The sequence below is a fragment of the Pseudophryne corroboree genome, chromosome 7 (genome assembly GCF_028390025.1).
Source record: "Pseudophryne corroboree isolate aPseCor3 chromosome 7, aPseCor3.hap2, whole genome shotgun sequence".
Lineage (NCBI taxonomy): Eukaryota > Metazoa > Chordata > Amphibia > Anura > Myobatrachidae > Pseudophryne > Pseudophryne corroboree.
In genome coordinates, this window is record NC_086450.1 from 402,670,730 (window position 1) to 402,690,927 (window position 20,198).

The window sequence follows — 20,198 nt, forward strand, 5'->3', positions numbered from 1 at the left end:
GATGAGCATAAGGAACAGTTGCACTCGCAAATGACACAGCCAGTAAATTGAATTGTTTTCACTTCAGCTGCTGCATACTGTTCAAAAGGAACAATTTCTGTATGAAAGTATTTGGGACCAGATTCCATTTCAGTCCCGAGAGTATAAAGCATTTCCTTTATGAACAGTAATTATACACCGTAATAAGGGAATTATTCTAAGTCAGTGGTTCTCAACCACGGTCCTCAAGTACCCGCAACAGTTCATATTTTCCAGGTCTCCTCACAAGATTGTGAGTGAAATAATTAGCTCCACCTGTGGGTCTTTTAAAATGTGTCAGTGAGTAATGAATACACCTGTGCACCAGCTAGGTGACCTGGAAAACATGAACCACTGTTCTAAGTGATTTGCCTTATACATCTGAAATAATACAAAAAGGTAAGTCAAAGTGCAAAATTCCTGAATCCTTTTCCAAGTATATTCCAAATATCCCTACAGTATACACAGTAACTGATAATTTAGCTACAAGGTTACCAAGAAGCAGCCTTCTTAAAAAATAGTGTCCATTATGTTACAAGCTGCTCAGATCCTTCGTCATAGGGCTAAAAGTTGCTATCCAATCCCACCTGAATAGTTGGTGGTAGGTGCGTGGCCACAACATGGAACACATTTAGCCGCCAGCGAGGCGCTGTAGCAGTCTCCTGGCTAGTTTATGGACCGCTGGTCATCCTCATCATTTAGGATAGGTGTTGTATCGGATTCAGAGTCAGGTTCTCGCTCTGCTTGAGGTCTCCTCTTTGTCATTTTGTTCAGCGTGCCTCCCTGGGTGCGAGAAGAAGGAATATCAGAATCAAACAGGAAATACAAACAATCTTTAAAATGACTAATGATTACACACCAATAGATTATATCCACTGACTGCAATCCAGCCTAGTGCTGCTGCATGGATAAATGGAATTTGTAACGTGGAAAAAAACATTTAATATAATATCTTACAAATTACAGTTTTTCTATACAACACCCAGATAGGTTTTTAAGTAAAAATAATAAAATAATAAGATTTTACTTACCGATAAATCTATTTCTCGTAGTCCGTAGTGGATGCTGGGACTCCGTAAGGACCATGGGGAATAGCGGCTCCGCAGGAGACAGGGCACAAAATAAAAGCTTAAGGATCAGGTGGTGTGCACTGGCTCCTCCCCCTATGACCCTCCTCCAAGCCTCAGTTAGGATACTGTGCCCGGACGAGCGTACATAATAAGGAAGGATATTGAATCCCGGGTAAGACTCATACCAGCCACACCAATCACACCGTACAACTCGTGATCTGAACCCAGTTAACAGTATGATAAACGCAAAGGAGCCTCTGAAAAGATGGCTCACAACAATAATAACCCGAATTTTTGTAACAATAACTATATACAAGTATTGCAGACAATCCGCACTAGGGATGGGCGCCCAGCATCCACTACGGACTACGAGAAATAGATTTATCGGTAAGTAAAATCTTATTTTCTCTGACGTCCTAGTGGATGCTGGGACTCCGTAAGGACCATGGGGATTATACCAAAGCTCCCAAACGGGCGGGAGAGTGCGGATGACTCTGCAGCACCGAATGAGAGAACTCCAGGTCCTCCTCAGCCAGGGTATCAAATTTGTAGAATTTAGCAAACGTGTTTGCCCCTGACCAAGTAGCTGCTCGGCAAAGTTGTAAAGCCGAGACCCCTCGGGCAGCCGCCCAAGATGAGCCCACTTTCCTTGTGGAATGGGCTTTTACTGATTTTGGTTGTGGCAATCCTGCCACAGAATGTGCAAGCTGAATTGTACTACAAATCCAACGAGCAATCGTCTGCTTTGAAGCAGGAGCACCCAGCTTGTTGGGTGCATACAGGATAAACAGTGAGTCAGATTTTCTGACTCCAGCCGTCCTGGAAACATATATTTTCAAAGCCCTGACAACGTCAAGCAACTTAGAGTCCTCTAAGTCCCTGGTAGCCGCAGGTACCACAATAGGTTGGTTCATGTGAAATGCAGAAACCACCTTAGGTAGAAATTGAGGACGAGTCCTCAATTCCGCCCTGTCAGAATGAAAAATTAAGTAAGGGCTTTTATATGATAAAGCCGCCAATTCTGACACACGCCTGGCTGAAGCCAAGGCTAACAGCATCGACACCTTCCATGTGAGATATTTTAAGTCCACAGTGGAAAGTGGTTCAAACCAATGTGACTTTAGAAAACTCAACACAACATTGAGATCCCAAGGTGCCACTTGAGGCACAAAAGGAGGCTGTATGTGCAGCACCCCTTTTACAAAAGTCTGAACTTCAGGTACTGAAGCCAGTTCTTTCTGGAAGAAAATCGACAGGGCCGAAATTTGAACCTTAATGGACCCCAATTTTAGGCCCATAGACAGTCCTGTTTGCAGGAAATGAAGGAAACGACCCAGTTGAAATTCCTCTGTAGGGGCCTTCTTGGCCTCACACCACGCAACATATTTACGCCAAATGCGGTGATAATGTTTTGCGGTTACGTCCTTCCTGGCTTTGACCAGAGTAGGGATGACTTCTTCTGGAATGCCTTTTTCCCTCAGGATCCGGCGTTCAACCGCCATGCCGTCAAACGCAGCCGCGGTAAGTCTTGGAACAGACAAGGCCCCTGCAGTAGCAGGTCCTTTCTTAGAGGTAGCGGCCACGGTTCGTCCGTGAGCATCTCTTGAAGTTCCGGGTACCAAGTCCTTCTTGGCCAATCCGGAACCACGAGTATAGTTCTTACTCCTCTCCTTCTTATGATTCTCAGTACTTTTGGTATGAGAGGCAGAGGAGGGAACACATACACTGACTGGTACACCCACGGCGTTACCAGAGCGTCCACTGCTATTGCCTGAGGGTCCCTTGACCTGGCGCAATATCTGTCCAGTTTTTTGTTTAGACGTGACGCCATCATGTCCACCTTTGGTTTTTCCCAACGGTTTACAATCAGGTGGAAGACTTCTGGGTGAAGTCCCCACTCTCCCGGGTGAAGGTCGTGTCTGCTGAGGAAGTCTGCTTCCCAGTTGTCCACTCCCGGAATGAACACTGCTGACAGTGCTATCACATGATTTTCCGCCCAGCGAAGAATCCTTGCAGCTTCTGCCATTGCCCTCCTGCTTCTCGTGCCGCCCTGTCTGTTTACGTGGGCGACTGACGTGATGTTGTCCGATTGGATCAACACCGCCTGACCCTGAAGCAGAGGTTTTGCTTGACTTAGGGCATTGTAAATGGCCCTTAGTTCCAGAATGTTTATATGAAGAGATGTTTCCATGCTTGACCACAAGCCCTGGAAATTCCTTCCCTGTGTGACTGCTCCCCAGCCTCTCAGGCTGGCATCCGTGGTTACCAGGATCCAATCCTGAATGCCAAATCTGCGGCCCTCTAGTAGATGAGCACTCTGCAGCCACCACAGGAGAGACACCCTTGTCCTTGGCGACAGGGTTATCCGCTGATGCATCTGCAGATGCGATCCGGACCATTTGTCCAGTAGATCCCACTGAAACGTTCTTGCATGGAATCTTCCGAATGGAATCGCTTCGTAAGAAGCCACCATTTTCCCCAGGACCCTCGTGCACTGATGCACTGAGACCTGTCCTGGTTTTAGGAGGTTCCTGACTAGCTCGGATAACTCCCTGGCCTTCTCCTCCGGGAGAAACACCTTCTTCTGGACTGTGTCCAGAATCATTCCTAGGAACAGTAGACGTGTCGTTGGAATCAGCTGCGATTTTGGAATATTTAGAATCCACCCGTGCTGACGTAACACTACCTGAGATAGTGCTACTCCGACTTCTAACTGTTCCCTGGATCTTGCCCTTATCAGGAGATCGTCCAAGTAAGGGATAATTAAAATGCCTTTTCTTCGTAGAAGAATCATCATTTCGGCCATTACCTTGGTAAAGACCCGAGGTGCCGTGGACAATCCAAACGGCAGCGTCTGAAACTGATAATGACAGTTTTGTACTACAAACCTGAGGTACCCTTGGTGAGAAGGGTATATTGGGACGTGGAGATAAGCATCTTTGATGTCCAGAGACACCATATAGTCCCCTTCTTCCAGGTTCGCTATCACTGCTCTGAGTGACTCCATCTTGAATTTGAACCTTTTTATGTAAGTGTTCAAGGATTTCAGATTTAAAATTGGTCTCACCGAGCCGTCCGGCTTCGGTACCACAAACAGCGTGTAATAATACCCCTTTCCCTGTTGCAGGAGGGGTACCTTGATTATCACCTGCTGGGAATACAGCTTGTGAATGGCTTCCAAAACTGCCTCCCTGTCGGAGGGAGACTTTGGTAAAGCAGACTTCAGGAACCGATGAGGGGGAAACGCCTCGAATTCCAGTTTGTACCCCTGCGATACTACCTGTAGAATCCAGGGATCCACTTGCGAGTGAGCCCACTGCGCGTTGAAATTCTTGAGACGGGCCCCCACCATATCTGAGTCTGCTTGTAAAGCCCCAGCGTCATGCTGAAGATTTGGCAGAAGCAGGGGAGGGCTTCTGCTCCTGGGAAGCGGCTGCATGGTGCAGTCTTTTTCCTCTTCCTCTGCCCCGGGGCAGAAAGGAGTGGCCTTTTGCTCGCTTGTACTTATGGGAACGAAAGGACTGAGTTTGAAAAGACGGTGTCTTTTTCTGCTGATGTGGAGTGACCTGGGGTAAAAAGGTGGATTTTCCAGCCGTTGCCGTGGCCACCAGGTCCGATAGACCAGCCCCAAATAACTCCTCCCCTTTATACGGCAATACTTCCATGTGCCGTTTTGAATCCGCATCCCCTGACCACTGTCGCGTCCATAACGCTCTTCTGGCAGAGATGGACATAGCACTTACTCTTGATGCCAGGGTGCAAATATCCCTCTGTGCATCACGCATATATAGTAATGCATCCTTTAAATGTTCTATAGTTAACAAAATATTGTCCCTATCCAGGGTATCAATATTCTCGGTCAGGGAATCCGACCATGCGACTCCAGCACTGCACATCCAGGCTGAGGCGATTGCTGGTCGCAGTATAACACCAGTATGTGTGTATATACTTTTTAGGATATTTTCCAGCCTTCTATCAGCTGGTTCTTTGAGGGTAGCCGTATCAGGAGACGGTAACGCTACTTGTTTTGATAAACGTGTGAGCGCCTTATCTACCCTAGGGGGTGTTTCCCAACGCGCCCTAACCTCTGGCGGGAAAGGATATAATGCTAATAATTTTTTAGAAATTAGCTGTTTTTTATCGGGGGAAACCCACGCTTTTTCACACACCATTTATTTCCTCTGACTCAGGAAAAAATATTGGTAGTTTTTTCTCACCCCACATAATACCCTTCTTTGTGGTACTTGTAGTGTCAGAAAGGTTCAATGCCTCTTTCATTGCCGTGATCATGTAACGTGTGGCCCTACTGGACATTACGTTTGTCTCGTCACCGTCGACACTAGACTCAGTATCTGTGTCAGGGTCTGTGTCGACCCACTGAGGTAACGGGCGTTTTAGCGCCCCTGACGGTGTTTGAGACGCCTGGACAGGCACTAATTGATTTGCCGGCTGTCTCATGTCGTCAACAGTTTTTTGCAAATTGCTGACATTATCACTTAATTGTTTAAATACAATCATCCAGTCAGGTGTCGACTCCCTAGGGGGTGACATCACCAACACAGGCAACTGCTCCGCCTCCACATCATTTTCCTCCTCATACATGTCGACACACGCGTACCGACACACAGCACACACACCGGGAATGCTCTGATAGAGGACAGGACCCCACTTAGCCCTTTGGAGAGACAGAGGGAGAGTCTGCCAGCACACACCCAGCGCTATATATATATATACAGGGATAACCTTATATAAGTGTTACTCCCTTATAGCTGCTGTTAATATATTTATTTGCTGCCAAACGTGCCCCCCCTTCTCTTTTTTACCCTGATTCTGAAGCAGGACTGCAGGGGAGAGTCAGGGAGCCGTCCTTCCAGCGGAGCTGTGAGGGAAAATGGCGCTTGTGTGCTGAGGAGATAGGCTCCGCCCCTTCACGACGTCCTTATCTCCCGCTTTTTTGTGTAAAATGGCAGGGGATTAAAATACATCCATATAGCCCAGGAGCTATATGTGATGTATTCTGTTTTGCCACCTAAGGTATTCTGTTATATTGCGTCTCAGGGCGCTCCCCCCCCAGCGCCCTGCACCCTCAGTGACCGGAGTGTGAAGTGTGCTGAGAGCAATGGCGCACAGCTGCGGTGCTGTGCGCTACCTTAGTCTGAAGACAGGATGTCTTCTGCCGCCGATTTCACCGGACCTCTTCGTCTCTTCTGGCTCTGTAAGGGGGACGGCGGCGCGGCTCCGGTGACCCATCCAGGCTGAACCTGTGATCGTCCCTCTGGAGCTAGTGTCCAGTAGCCTAAGAAACCCGATCCACTCTGCACTCAGGTGAGTCCGTTTCTTCTCCCCTTAGTCCCACGATGCAGTGAGCCTGTTGCCAGCAGGACTCACTGAAAATAAAAAAACCTAACTAAACTTTTATTCTAAGCAGCTCAGGAGAGCCACCTAGATTGCACCCTTCTCGGCCGGGCACAAAAATCTAACTGAGGCTTGGAGGAGGGTCATAGGGGGAGGAGCCAGTGCACACCACCTGATCCTTAAGCTTTTATTTTGTGCCCTGTCTCCTGCGGAGCCGCTATTCCCCATGGTCCTTACGGAGTCCCAGCATCCACTAGGACGTCAGAGAAAAATCAGTTTTTATCTAGTAGGGGTAGAGAAATACATCTATATAAATGTATAGAAAGTCTTTGTATTAGTGGTTCCCAAACTTAGTGCCACAGGTTGGTGGCCCAGGACCAAACCAAATTATTCATGGATTGTGACAGCAAAAACCACTGCTGGTGGCTGATAGAATAATATATGGGGGCACACAGAACGCAGCCCTGTCCATCAGCACATAACCTGAGGATGACCAGTAAGTATTTTCTTCTGCAGCACCCTTCTTCCATACCATGATGGTAAAGGGATCTGGCATATGCTCTGCCACATCCCACCTCTGGCTCAGTCTAGCTCCGCCCCCCTATCCGCTTCTCTGTCCCTCCCCACCGCTCTCCCATAATACAAATGGCACTTTTAGCTACGGGGCAGGGATGGGGCCAAATGCCACTTTTCGTGTAGCGGTCACGGTTTAGCCATGCAACGCAACTTTTCAGCAAGTCAGAAGTAATGGGTGCTAGATCGGAGCAACAACTGAATTGCTCTGATGGGCGCCCAAAAAAACAACAACTATTGAATCACCCCCATGGGTCAAAGCCAATTCAACAAAACCACTTTCCATTAGTCAATATACCACCTGCAGTGCCGTAACTAGGTATGGGCAAGAGGGGCATTGCACCCAGCGCTATGCGCTGTGGGGCGGAAAAATCTCCACATGCACCCGCACGGCTACGCGACACTACCGCCTGCTGCCCGAGGAGCATGGTGGAGATGGAGAACTGCTAGTTCGGTAGGCGCTGTGATCGCCTCTACATTCCCCCTCCTACCACCCCACCCACCGCCGGCTGGGCTGCGCCGCGCCGCCGAAGATCCGCTCGCCAGCTTTACTATTGTGGAGGGCTGGAGGCGTCACCAGACAGCAGCAGCTGATCTTGAGGGGAGGAGGCTGAGGCGCTGAGCATCCTTTCTCCCCTCATCTGCGCTGCTCAACGCCGGGCGTGACGTCATCATGTGCGCCCAGAGCAGCCAGAAACAGCCTCTATTGACTTAGCCAGCCCAGCCAGCGTGCAGCGCCTGACATGGGAGCTGGAGCCGCGGAAGAGCCGGGGAAGGCATGGAGCAGAGGGACCCGTACACCAGCACCTGTCAGCGCAGGACCAGGAGTCGAATTTACACGAGGGCATACCACCACCGCAGGTTAGGGATTTATTACAGCCCCCCCCATTCCCTCCCCATTGTGGGCCTCTCACCTGCTCTCTCCATACCTCTCCTCCCTTCTGTATGCCGCTCAACTCTATCCCAAGCCCTCCCCCCACGTTCCTCTCACCTGCTCTCTCCCTAATCCTCCCCCCGCGTTCCTCTCACCTGCTCTCTCCCTAATCCTCCCCCCGCGTTCCTCTCACTCGCTCTCTCCCTAATCCTCCCCCTGCGTTCCTCTCACCTGCTCTCTCCCTAATCCTTCCCCCGCGTTCCTCAACTGCTCTCTCCCTAATCCTTCCCCTGCGTTCCTCTCACTCGCTCTCTCCCTAATCCTCCCCCTGCATTCCTCTCATTCGCTCTCTCCCTAATCCTCCCCCTACGTTCCTCACCTGCTCTCCCTAATCCTCCCCCCGCGTTCCTCTCACTCGCTCTCTCCCTAATCCTCCCCCTGCGTTCCTCTCACCTGCTCTCTCCCTAATCCTTCCCCTGCGTTCCTCTCACTCGCTCTTTCCCTAATCCTCCCCCTGCATTCCTCTCATTCGCTCTCTCCCTAATCCTCCCCCTACGTTCCTCTCACTCAGTCTCTCTCTAATCCTCCCCCTGCGTTCCTCAACTGCTCTCTCCCTAATCCTTTCCCTGCGTTCCTCTCACTCGCTCTCTCCCTAATCCTCCCCCTGCATTCCTCTCACTCGCTCTCTTTCTAATCCTCCCCCTGCGTTCCTCTCACCTGCTCTCTAATCCTCCCCCTGCGTTCCTCTCACTCGCTATCTCCCTCATCCTCCCCCTGCGTTCCTCTCACTCACTCTCTCCCTAATCCTCCCCCTGCGTTCCTCTCACTCGCTCTCTCCCTAATCCTCCCCCTGCATTCCTCACTCGCTCTCGCTCTAATCCTCCCCCTGCGTTCCTCTCACCTGCTCTCTAATCCTCCCCCTGCGTTCCTCTCACCTGCTCTCTCCCTAATCCTCCCCCTGCGTTCCTCACTCGCTCTCGCTCTAATCCTCCCCCTGCGTTCCTCTCACCTGCTCTCTAATCCTCCCCCCGCGTTCCTCTCACCTGCTCTCTCCCTAATCCTCCCCTTTCGTTCCTCTCACCTGCTCTCTCTCTAATCCTCCCCCTGCGTTCCTCTCACTCGCTCTCTCCCTAATCCTCCCCCTGCATTCCTCACTCGCTCTCGCTCTAATCCTCCCCCTGCGTTCCTCTCACCTGCTCTCTAATCCTCCCCCCGCGTTCCTCTCACCTGCTCTCTCCCTAATCCTCCCCTTTCGTTCCTCTCACCTGCTCTCTCTCTAATCCTCCCCCTGCGTTCCTCTCACTCGCTCTCTCCCTAATCCTCCCCCTGCATTTCCTCTCACTCGCTCTAATCCTCCCCCTGCATTTCCTCTCACTCGCTCTCTCTAATCCTCCCCCTGCATTTCCTCTCACTCACTCTCTCTAATCCTCCCCCTGCGTTCCTCACTCGCTCTCTCTCTAATCCTCCCCCTACGTTCCTCTCACCTGCTCTCACCCTAGCCCTCCCCATACGTTCCTCTCACCTGCTCTCACCCTAGCCCCCGCCCCCACGTTCCTCTCACCTGCTCTAACCATCCCAAATGTGTAAAAAATGGGGACTGCCTGCCTAATGTGTAAAATAGGGGGGCTCTGCCTGCTGTAATGCGTGAAAGGGAGCTCTGCCTGCTGTAATATGTGAAAGGGAGCTCTGCCTGCCGAAATATTAAAAAAGGGAGCCCTGCCTGCTGTAATGTGTAAAAGGGAGCTGTGGTCACGCCCCTTTCACATGAAGCCACGCCCCCATATATTTTAGGCGCGCAGCAGCCCTGCTTTGTATGTAAGGGGGGGGGGCGCGCCGATACTGTTTCTTGCACACAGCGCTAAAATGCCTAGTTACGACACTGACCACCTGTACTGGTACTCCACCCTTTACTGGAATCAAAATAGCGCTGACCACTGGTGTATATATAATGAGTGCAAGGTATGCGTGCGTTACACACCCCAAACCCCCTCCCCCGCCCGCAGCCCCCATTTAATTATGTCAGGCACTGGCTGCAAAATTCACTGGCCCATGGCCATTTTCCAGTGACTCGTGCATGCGTAATAGAGAGGTCTCCAGGAATTCTGCGCAAGCACCATGTTCCCAGAGACCTGCACATGCGCAGTAGACTAGCACAACGCCAGAGTCTACTACACGGTCTGAGAGAAGGGGCCCGATCACAGCCTGCACATGAGCACCCTCTTCTCTGTCCCTGACCCACCCCCGAACGGTCTACTACTCCCAGCCGTTACCTGTTTCCTGTCCACAATGTTCACAGTAACAGAAGTGACGATGCAGGCGACGGTATTTGCCAGCATGAAAATCATCATTTGTTGCCAGCGCCAGAGAGGGATCTTCGATTCACTGCATCAAGAGAAAGAAAGAAAAACAAACGCTTCTGAATTGTGCAGTAAAAGGAACTAGATGCTGGTATGATTCTATCTGTAATAATGGAATTCATATAAGGCTTTAAAAATCCCCATACGGTCATAACACTTTCAGCCCGCACGGCTCATAGTCACTGATCAGATCCTACAATGCAGAAGGGTCATTTGTGTGCTTTGACCAATTGCTCCTGCACAGGAAACATCAAATGTAAGTTCCACACATACCTAGATTTAGTTCCAAGAATTCTGCCAACAACAAGGTTAGAAACCCCGATCCCGATCATCTGCACGGAGGTCGCCAGACCCATAGCGGTTCCCAGAGTAGCTTGTGGGACCACAAGAGGGATAGAAGGCCACATGCTTGCCTGTAGAAATAAAGGGGATACGGTCACTAGGTCGACAGTTCAAAAGGTTGACATGAGGAGTTCACATTTTTTTTCCACTTTTTTTTTACTTTTTCATACTTTACGATCCACGTGGACTACAACTGGGAACGGTAACCTGTGCCGAGGGTAGCGGAGCGGGGCACCTTGCCCGAAGCATGGCAAGTGAAGCGAGCCATGCGAGGGGACACGGTGCACTAATTGGGGTCACTTTATGAAGAAAACGACACCAAACAAAGTTAAAAAAAAAAAACTCATGCCAACCTTTTGACCTAATGACCATGTCAACCAATGGTGGTCGACCCATACCCAGATAAAGGATCAATCAGCAGCTGTGCTGCAAATGGGTCTGATGTACGCAGGACCCTGCCAAGTCACTGCATGAGCATGGAGCTAAGGTCAACAGCCGTGAGTCCATTGCTAAGATAGCCTAGACTAGTGATGGACTAGCCTGCAATGATATTGCTCTGCTGAACAGAACTATTCCTACAAATGGCCTGGTACTGTGCCCATACACTATGTGTAAGCTATAAAGGTAACATCATTCAGCCTTCTGCTCTCATCATTACAGTGAAACATAAAGGACAGCTTCTAAATAAGTTATTCTGTCACTTTCCACCAGGATGTGGAAGAAGAACTGAGGAACTACTGTACTAGGACTTAAAGGTGATTTCCACTTAGGAGCAGAACAGATTGAGGCCAAACCAAAATAGCAGTTTGGGGACCTCCCCAGCCAGCACGTGTCTCGCTAAGCAATAACTAGGCCATTAGAGAAACAGTGCCACGTTAGGCACAGTCTTATGTATGGCTCATGTCATCTCCGTGCAAAGATGCTCAGCCCACCGGCAGGTGGAACAGAGAAGGTGCAGGCTATACTGTAGTGACCAATATCCATATCCATCAATTTATCATTTTGATTTCTGGTTTATTGCTTCTGCAGGTAATAGAAATACCAGTTCCTTACAGGGAAAATGTACGCAGGATACAGATTTCATTCACTTTTGGGAAACAGTCAGTTTGCATAGAGACCATTATCTGCATAGTTGTATTTTAGGAAGGGGTAAAATGAAAACACGTATAGGGGTAAATGTAATAGGATGCGAGAAGCCGGAGATCTGGTATTTGGTCCAAGATTTGCCGTATTTGTAAAGTGGCAATCATTTACAAGGTAAAACCAAGTTGCCAGCACGGATGGTGTAATGGTTAGCATTACTGCCTCACAGCACTGAGGTCATGGGTTCAATTCCCACCATGGCCCTAATAGTGTGGAGTTTGTATATTCTCCCCGTGCTTGCATGCGTTACCTCCGGGTTATGGAAAATAGATTGTAAGCTCCACCGGGGCAGGGACTGTTGTGATTGGGCAAATATTCTCTGTAAAGCGCTGCGGAATATATGTGTGCGCTATAGAAATAATAATGCACAAGCATGCACAGCAATATATAGAGCTTCACTGGCACAACACCCACAATAGCTACTGTAGGGGGAAGACAGCATTAAGCAGCACTTTCTAAAGATTACAGGAAACTCTATACGTTACCGCAGCAAAGGAGTAAGTGACCCCGAGCCACAATGTGGACACCAGCGGTGGTACAAAGGTAAACGCCAGCAGGGCAAACACTGGCAGTGTGGATACAGCACAGAGGACAGCCAGCACCCCTCTCATCCCTACATAGTCCTAAAACAGAGACATGACAAAATACAACAGTAAGTGACGTAATAAATACAAGAGCGTCTGTAAGTAAGATTGTCCAGATTCATGGAGAGACTTCACATAAAACAACATATACAGTCAGATATACGCAGTCTCACCGATGTGGCTTTATACTATACTCATGGGCATTAGACCAGTTACACAGGCCTGGCCAACCTGTGGCTCTCCAGCTGGTGTGAAACTACAAGTCCCAGCATGCCTTGGGTTTTGCAATTAGGGAATGCTAAAACTTTGGTAGGGCATGCTGGGATGTGTATTTTCACAACAGCTGGCGAGCCACAGATTGGCCAGGCCAGGACCAGTTAATCATTTCTAAGAATAGGATAAAAGACGTAATTAAAAGCCACTTACAATTAATATCCCAACAGCTGCAGAGAGCACTAAGGAACTGTCGTATACGGCCCCAGCAATGTAGGATGCCGTCTGCTGGTCATACCCAGGATATTTGTCCTGAATGAATTTGCTGGAAAAAAATAAAATCGTGATCAGCTGAGCAGTACATAACATACAGAAGGGAGGGCAAGTCCTGCGTACACACATGTAACAAAGATGGTGATAAAAGAGGCAGTCATGTGGCTACCTTCTTGCAAGTGGCCATGTGGCTACATTCTGCTTATATACTTTCAGTGCAACATCTGATCGCAACAACCAGCAGTGTAGCAGGTGGGGTTCCAACTCTTCTTGGAATGAAAATCTGGTAATAGATGAGAGCAAATGACAATTGACCAATTGCTCCCAAACACTGGAAGACAGACAACAATGGTCAGTCAGACAAATTGGTTACAGCCACGCCCGGTTTTGTCCGTTTTTTACGGCATTTAGGAGCAAATGGCCAACTGTCATTTCCGCTCATCCATTACCAGGTTTTCATTCCAACCGTCCAGATCTGACAAGAAATCTTTAGGTGTATGGGCAGCATTACTTGTTCACAATGTGGCCCATAGAAGGAGGGTGTTCCAACCCCTTCCCCTGAGGACATTTATACACCTGGGGTTTTAATGCTTAATGCTGGAGCAACTCGGCTTCACTGGCGACCGCTGCAGGAGCAACAGAGGCAGATTATTCCTGCCCCGCTGGCGCTGTCAGTCATCACAGGATAAGTTCTGTATGTTAGGGGGACTACTTAACAAACATTTCTCAACCAATCAGATTTTACTTATTTATCTAGCACCTTATAGAAGATAAGAGCTAGAATCTGATTGGTTGCTACGGGCAACATCTGCACTTCTATAAACCCGCACTTTAGTAAATATATCCTGGTAGAGGAGAGAGATGTGCTGCTTAATAACAAGGTTGCAGTTACAGATGCACAAATGATACGTTACATTCTTTAAGCATGTACTAGAGGGGAGGGCGGACGCTGTCTCCTTACTCAACATTCTGCCTCTAGTGGTAAGAGCCATGCTACAGGCAGAGCAGCCAGGGAGTGACTGCAGACCGGTATCAGAGTGTTGTTCTATTAGCTAATCATTATATGTGGCATCCAAATATCCATGATGTCTGCAGGCTTGCCTGCAAGTCCCTGCAGCACACTCCGCCTCACGTCACCTGCTACCTGGGAGTCCCATAACATCTGACAGTCTATACGGGGAGAGAGGACATTTGGAGGCTGCATGAGAAGCATTATGGGGGGGCAGCGAGGATTTTCAGATGCTATTAAGGCCAGTATCCTAATAAACTCTTATGTCAGGAGGAGTCTATAACATCATCATTACTGATATACTGACTGCACTGATGACGCACACCTAACAATGTGCAGTGCACACAAGATCATTCCATAAGAGGCCAGGAAATACTCTAATACCATCACAATGGCTCTCCTGCACACAATCAGAAAGGACACAGTGGTGGTTCTGCAGGAAGCGTTGGGTGTGGTTCTTTAGAACAACCATAATTAGGTCAACAGTCAATTGGTAGACACCACACGGTCGACATTCATAATGTTGACAGGATCAAAAGGTCAACATGGAAAAATGTAGACACTACAAAAGGTCGACAAAGAAATGGTCGACACAAAAAAGTTTGACACGCTTTTTTTTGGTGTTATTTTATTTGTTCAACCAGGAGCCAATCACGAGACTGCATGTTGGGATCCCGGCAGTCACAATGCCACCGCCGGAATCACGACAGGCGGCGAAAGGTCGCCACCGGAATACCGCTGCCACAGGCTTTTCTTCCTCTATGGGTGTCCACGACACCTATAGAGGCAGAATATAACCTGTGAGCACAGCGAGCCCTCAAGGGGCTTTGTAGCGCTCACCCCGCTGCCGACACACTGGTGGCCGCTGTCGGGATCATGACATCCGGGATTCCGGTCGCTGATAAAACTTATGTATTCCTGTTTAACCAAATGTAAAACAAATTAGTGGAAAGGTGCACCCTCACGAGCACGCTTCGCTCACCACGCTTCAGGCACGGTTACATTTCCCAATTGTAGTCCATGTGGATGGTAAATGATAAAAAAGTAAAAAAATAAATAAATCTTGTGTCGACCCAATGCATGTCTACCATTTGGTGTCAAAGTACTAATAAGTGTTGCTCTGTTCAGGCTCGCACAGCCGCCGACACAGACATTACTGTTATGTAGTTCCTTCATTCTGACGGGCTGGAAACTAGTAAAAAGTAACAGGCTGTTCCGCAATCCTCAGCTGATGCCTAGCCAATCGCTGGTGTGCAGTATAAGCGGAGACGTAGATTGGTTGGTTATTCAGATAATGTGTTTAGTTTCTGAGGTAGACATTATACATCTGTCAGTATTTGACTACAATTTTCAGGGACAGTGTTCTAATGGATTGCTGTATCCAAGCATGGCAATATGCCCAGTAAGAAGATATATGGCCAATAATAATGCCCAGCAAGATAATAATAATAATTAATAATAATTTTATTTATATAGCGCTCTTTCTCCAACAGGACTCAAGGCGCTTTGTAGCATTAAGTTTACACTCAGTGAGCAATTTATTTGGTACCACTGCTAGTTAATGCAAATATTTAGTATTTAGTCAGCAAATCATATGGGAGCAGCAGCTCAATGTCTAAAAGTATGCAGACATGGTCAAGAGGTTCAGTTGTTGCTCAAAACAGACGTCAGAGTGGAGGGGGAAAAAAAGTGATTTAATTGACTCAAATAATTGTTGGCGTTAGATGGGGTGTTTTGCAGCTGGTCTCCTGGGATTTTCATGCACAACAGTCTCTAGAGTGTACAGAAAACGGGCACAAACCAAAAACATCCAGTGACTGTCAGTTCCTATTATTATTAACCATCATCAACATATATTTATATACTGCCAGCATATTCTCATATGTTCACAGCTTATATAGTAGTTTAAAATGTATCTTCAGATATGCAAAAAAATCAACTGGCTTTACTTATTCCGGGAGGTGGATCTATAATATTTTAATATAGCAAACAAAGGAATAAATAAATTTGTCTGTTGTCACAATTGTGTCCGTATTTAAAACATGATAATTTCCGGTATTTCAATATCCCATTTGTTCCAGGTTTTTACAAGCAGCGTCTTTGGTTATATTTCCAGTTCTCATACAAACACTACAATCCCTAGGTCTTCAGGGCACAGCCCTTTCTTGGTTCTCATCCTGCTTATGTAACCGTTATTTCAGGGTTTGTATATCTGAAGCTACCTCTATCAGTTGGAGTACCGCAAGGGTCAGTCTCAGGTCCCCTGCTTTTCTCAGTCTATACAGTGTCGTTGATATTCAAATCTACCTAGCCTCCCTAGAATTGTCACCATCTGTATTGGTCCGCGTTACTGAATGTCTATCTGCCAGTTCATCTTGGATGTTATCTTACCACCTCTGTCTCAAAATCATGTTACATAACATCTAAAAGTCATATCCAAAATACGACCATATCTTACACATGACTATACAAAAACTCTAATCCATGCTCTAATTTTCTCCCGCATTGATTATTGCAATTGTCTCCTTACTGGTGTTCCCCAAAACAGACTCTCGCCACTATAATGCATTCAATATAAAATACTTGAAGTTACACATAAGGCTATAAACCAAACTGCACTAACAAGCATCTCTTTATTTATCTCAAAATATCTCCAAACCCAGCCTCTCCACCCTCACAAGATCTGCACGTCATCCGCATGCATTATCTGCTACCATGCACAGTTACAGGACTTTTTGCACTCATTCTAACCTCGGGGTACAATAAAACATTCCTTTAGTCTCCAAACCTTCAAGCGTTCCCTGAAAACTCCCTTCTTCAGACAAGCTTAGCAAATAGCAGAACCATCCACATAACCTATCCTACCTAATTACATCCCCTCTATAGAGTCCACACATAACTTTACATATTTTCACTTTCACATCCCCCTGACCCCAGGCCAACATTCCTATGTGACTGGATTATACAGCCACCGAGGACATATAGGGGTATATGCAATTGCGGTCAAATTGCCGCAAGTGTCGAAAAACGGGGCATTTTCGACAAAAAAAACTTGTCGAATTGGATTTGACAATGCAACACAGTACTTTTCGACAAAAAACCTGCCGTTTCAGATTCGACTTTTTGCAATTCGACATTTCTCAAATTCGACATGTCTGCAATTGTACAAATGCGGCTTTTCGACAAAAGTATATTCAATTGAAGAATGTCGATTCGACAACAGTGCTTTTCGACAGCCATTTCGTCAATTTCATTCCCCCTCATTTTGCTGTTGTGATCTAATAAAAAATTTTAAAAAACATTTTTTTTTTGTGTTTTTTTGATTGCTAATAGCATATCTATTTATATTAGAAGGGATTATCTACTTGGTTTGTCTATTTAGGAGCCACAAGTATTATTTAATAGATTTTTTAAAAGATTATTTTTTTTACTGACTAAAAAAAATAGGAGAGATCAGTGCATGTTTTTCAGTGGGAAGGGGTGGGAATGGGTTAAAATTCCCGAAAAAAATTACGTGGTGTCCCCCCTCCTAAGCATAACCAGCCGCTGGCTCTTTGAGCCGGTCCTGGTTGTAAAAATACGGGGGGGGGGGGGAATGACAGGGGATCCCCCGTATTTTAACAACCAGCACCAGGCTCTGCGCCTGGTCCTGGTGCCAAAAATACGGGGGACAAAACACGTAGGGGTCCCCCGTATTTTTAACACCAGCACCGGGCTCCACTAGCTAGAGAGATAATGCCACAGCCGGGGGACACTTTTATACCGGTCCCTGCGGCCGTGGCATTACCCCCCCAACTAGTCACCGCTGGCCGGGGTACCCTGGAGGAGTGGGGACCCCTTAAATCAAGGGGTCCCCCACCTCCAGCCACCCAAGGGTCAGGGGTGAAGCCCGAGGCTGTCCCCCCCCCATCCAAGGGCGGCGGATGGGAGGCTGATAACCATAGTGTAAAAAAAAAAAAAGAATATTGTTTTTTTGTAGCAGTACTACAAGTCCCAGCAAGACTCCCCCGCAAGCTGGTACATGGAGAACCACAAGTACCAGCATGCAGGTAAAAAACGGGCCCGCTGGTACCTGTAGTTCTACTACAAAAAAAATACCCAAATAAAAACAGTACACACACACCGTGACAGTATGACGTTATTACATACATGCACACCGACATACACACATACTTACCTATGTTGACACGAGACTCGGTCCCCTTGTCCACGTAGAATCCACGGGGTACCTGTAAATAAAATTATACTCACAGCAATCCTGTGTAGATCTGTCCTCTTCAGAGTTTGTAATCCACGTACTTGGCAAAATAAAAAAACGCAAAACACGGACCACGCACTGCCGGGACCCCCCGTGACTGCTGTCAAAGAGGGTCCCTTGAGCCAATCAGGGAGCGCCACGTCGTGGCACTCTCCTGATTGGCTGTGCGCGTCTGAGCTGTCAGGCGGCGCACTTGAGATACAATGTAGCACATAGGTGCTCCATTGTATCCAATGGTGGGAACTTTGCGGTCAGCGGTTGAGGTTACTCGCGGTCAACCGCTAACCGCAAAGTTCCCACCATTGAATATAATGGAGCGCCTATGCGCTACATTGTATCTCGAGTGCGCCGCCTGACAGCTCAGACGCGCACAGCCAATCAGGAGAGTGCCACAACATGGCGCTCCCTGATTGGATCAAGAGACCCTCTTTGAAAGCAGTCACGGGGGGTCCCGGCAGTCGGGGAAAGGGGTCCCATGTGTAAACATGGGACCCCTTTCAATGCGTGGTCCGTGTTTTGCGTGTTTTTATTTTGCCAAGTACATGGATTACAAACTCTGAAGAGGACAGATCTACACAGGATTGTTGTGAGTATAATTTTATTTACAGGTAACCCGTGGATTCTACGTGGAGAAGGGGACCGAGCCTCGTGTCAACATAGGTAAGTATGTGTATGTAGGTGTGCATGTATGTAATAAAGTTACACTGTCACGGTGTGTGTGTACTGTTTTTATTTGGGTATTTTTTTTGTAGTAGAACTACAGGTACCAGCGGGCCCGTTTCCCCCCCGCATGCTGGTACTTGTGGTTCTCCAAGTACCAGCTTACGGGGGGGGAGGCTTGCTGGGACTTGTAGTTCTGCTACAAAAAACAATATATTTTTTTCTGACACTTGGCTATCAGCCTCCCATCCGCCGCCCTTGGATGGGGGGACAGACTCTGGCTTCACCCCTGGCCCTTGGGTGGCTGGAGGGGGGGGGGGGGGGGCCTTGATTTAAGGGGTCCCCACTCCAGGGTACCCCGGCCAGGGGTGACTAGTTGGGGATTTAATGCCACGGCCGCAGGGACCGGTATAAAAAAAGTGTCCCCCGGCTGTGGCATTATCTCTCTAGCTAGTGGAGCCTGGTGCTGGTGTTAAAAATACGGGGGACCCCTACGTCTTTTGTCCCCCGTATTTTTGGCACAAGGACCGGACACAGAGCCCGGTGCTGGTTGTTAAAATACGGGGGATCCCCGGTAATTGCCCCCCCCCATATTTTTGCAACCAGGACTAGCTCAAAGAGCCCGAGGCTGGTTATGCTTAGGAGGGGGACCCCACGCAATTCTTTTCAGGGTTTTTTGAACACTTTTGTGCCGTCCATGAAGTCGAATCCAGGATGCACACTATCGTCAATTGGTCCGTTTTTCGACAGCGGGACTGTCGAATCCGTTTTTTATTGAATACGTCGAATTCGCCGAATCCGTTTTTTATTGAATACGTCGAATACGGCCGGGATTCGACTGTCAAATTGTGTCGAATCCAAAAACGGTCGAATTCCAGCCGGAATTCGACCGCAATTGCATATACCCCATAATCTCAGGCTGGATCAATATGCAATAGGTAGCACCTATCCTTATGTATCAATGCCTTGTTCCACTACACTTTGAGCTTGTGAGCAGGCCCCTCTTACCTCTATATCTGTCTTCATTACCCAGTCTTGTGTTTTATTACTGGATGTAAAGCTTGACAGAATACTCTACTATATTAGTAACTAATTACAATAATACACACACACACACACACACACACAAATACACGGAAGAGATGGGGCATCTGGATGAGCATGCTCGACCTCAAGTTAGAGCATGTACAATACTACATAGGGGAGTCTTTTCGGACAAACATAAAGAATGCCGGCGGAGACTTTGCAGGGACAGCGTATTACTGCAAGCACTACATGCTAATAAATCACTACGATATTGGACCGAAATACTCAAGCAAATATCGCAAATTTTGCTAAATAGAGCCCCAAGTATCTTGTCTACCCCAGGATGGTGCCTCTTAAGAAGAGGTCCTCATCTGGACAAATGGGAGGAATCACCTCTGTAGGGGGCAAGTGCAGATTATATAGTAAATTCCTGGAATTCTGGG

At 47.8% G+C, this 20,198-nt stretch overlaps 1 protein-coding gene across 3 annotated transcripts in view; it reads right to left on the minus strand.

The window, feature by feature from the left end:
* Positions 1-435: 435 nt before the first annotated feature.
* The window catches only part of LOC134945395 (major facilitator superfamily domain-containing protein 1-like), a 46,287-nt gene continuing 26,524 nt past the window's right edge, over positions 436-20,198 (minus strand). For all 3 annotated transcript variants that reach the window (XM_063934637.1, XM_063934638.1, XM_063934639.1), the window contains 5 exons: positions 12,743-12,854; positions 12,218-12,355; positions 10,521-10,660; positions 10,161-10,272; positions 436-801 (listed from right to left, as the gene is read on the minus strand). In XM_063934637.1, the coding sequence (XP_063790707.1) occupies positions 685-801; positions 10,161-10,272; positions 10,521-10,660; positions 12,218-12,355; positions 12,743-12,854 (619 nt within the window). In that variant the 3' untranslated portion in view covers positions 436-684. The remainder of the gene's footprint in view (positions 802-10,160; positions 10,273-10,520; positions 10,661-12,217; positions 12,356-12,742; positions 12,855-20,198) is intronic.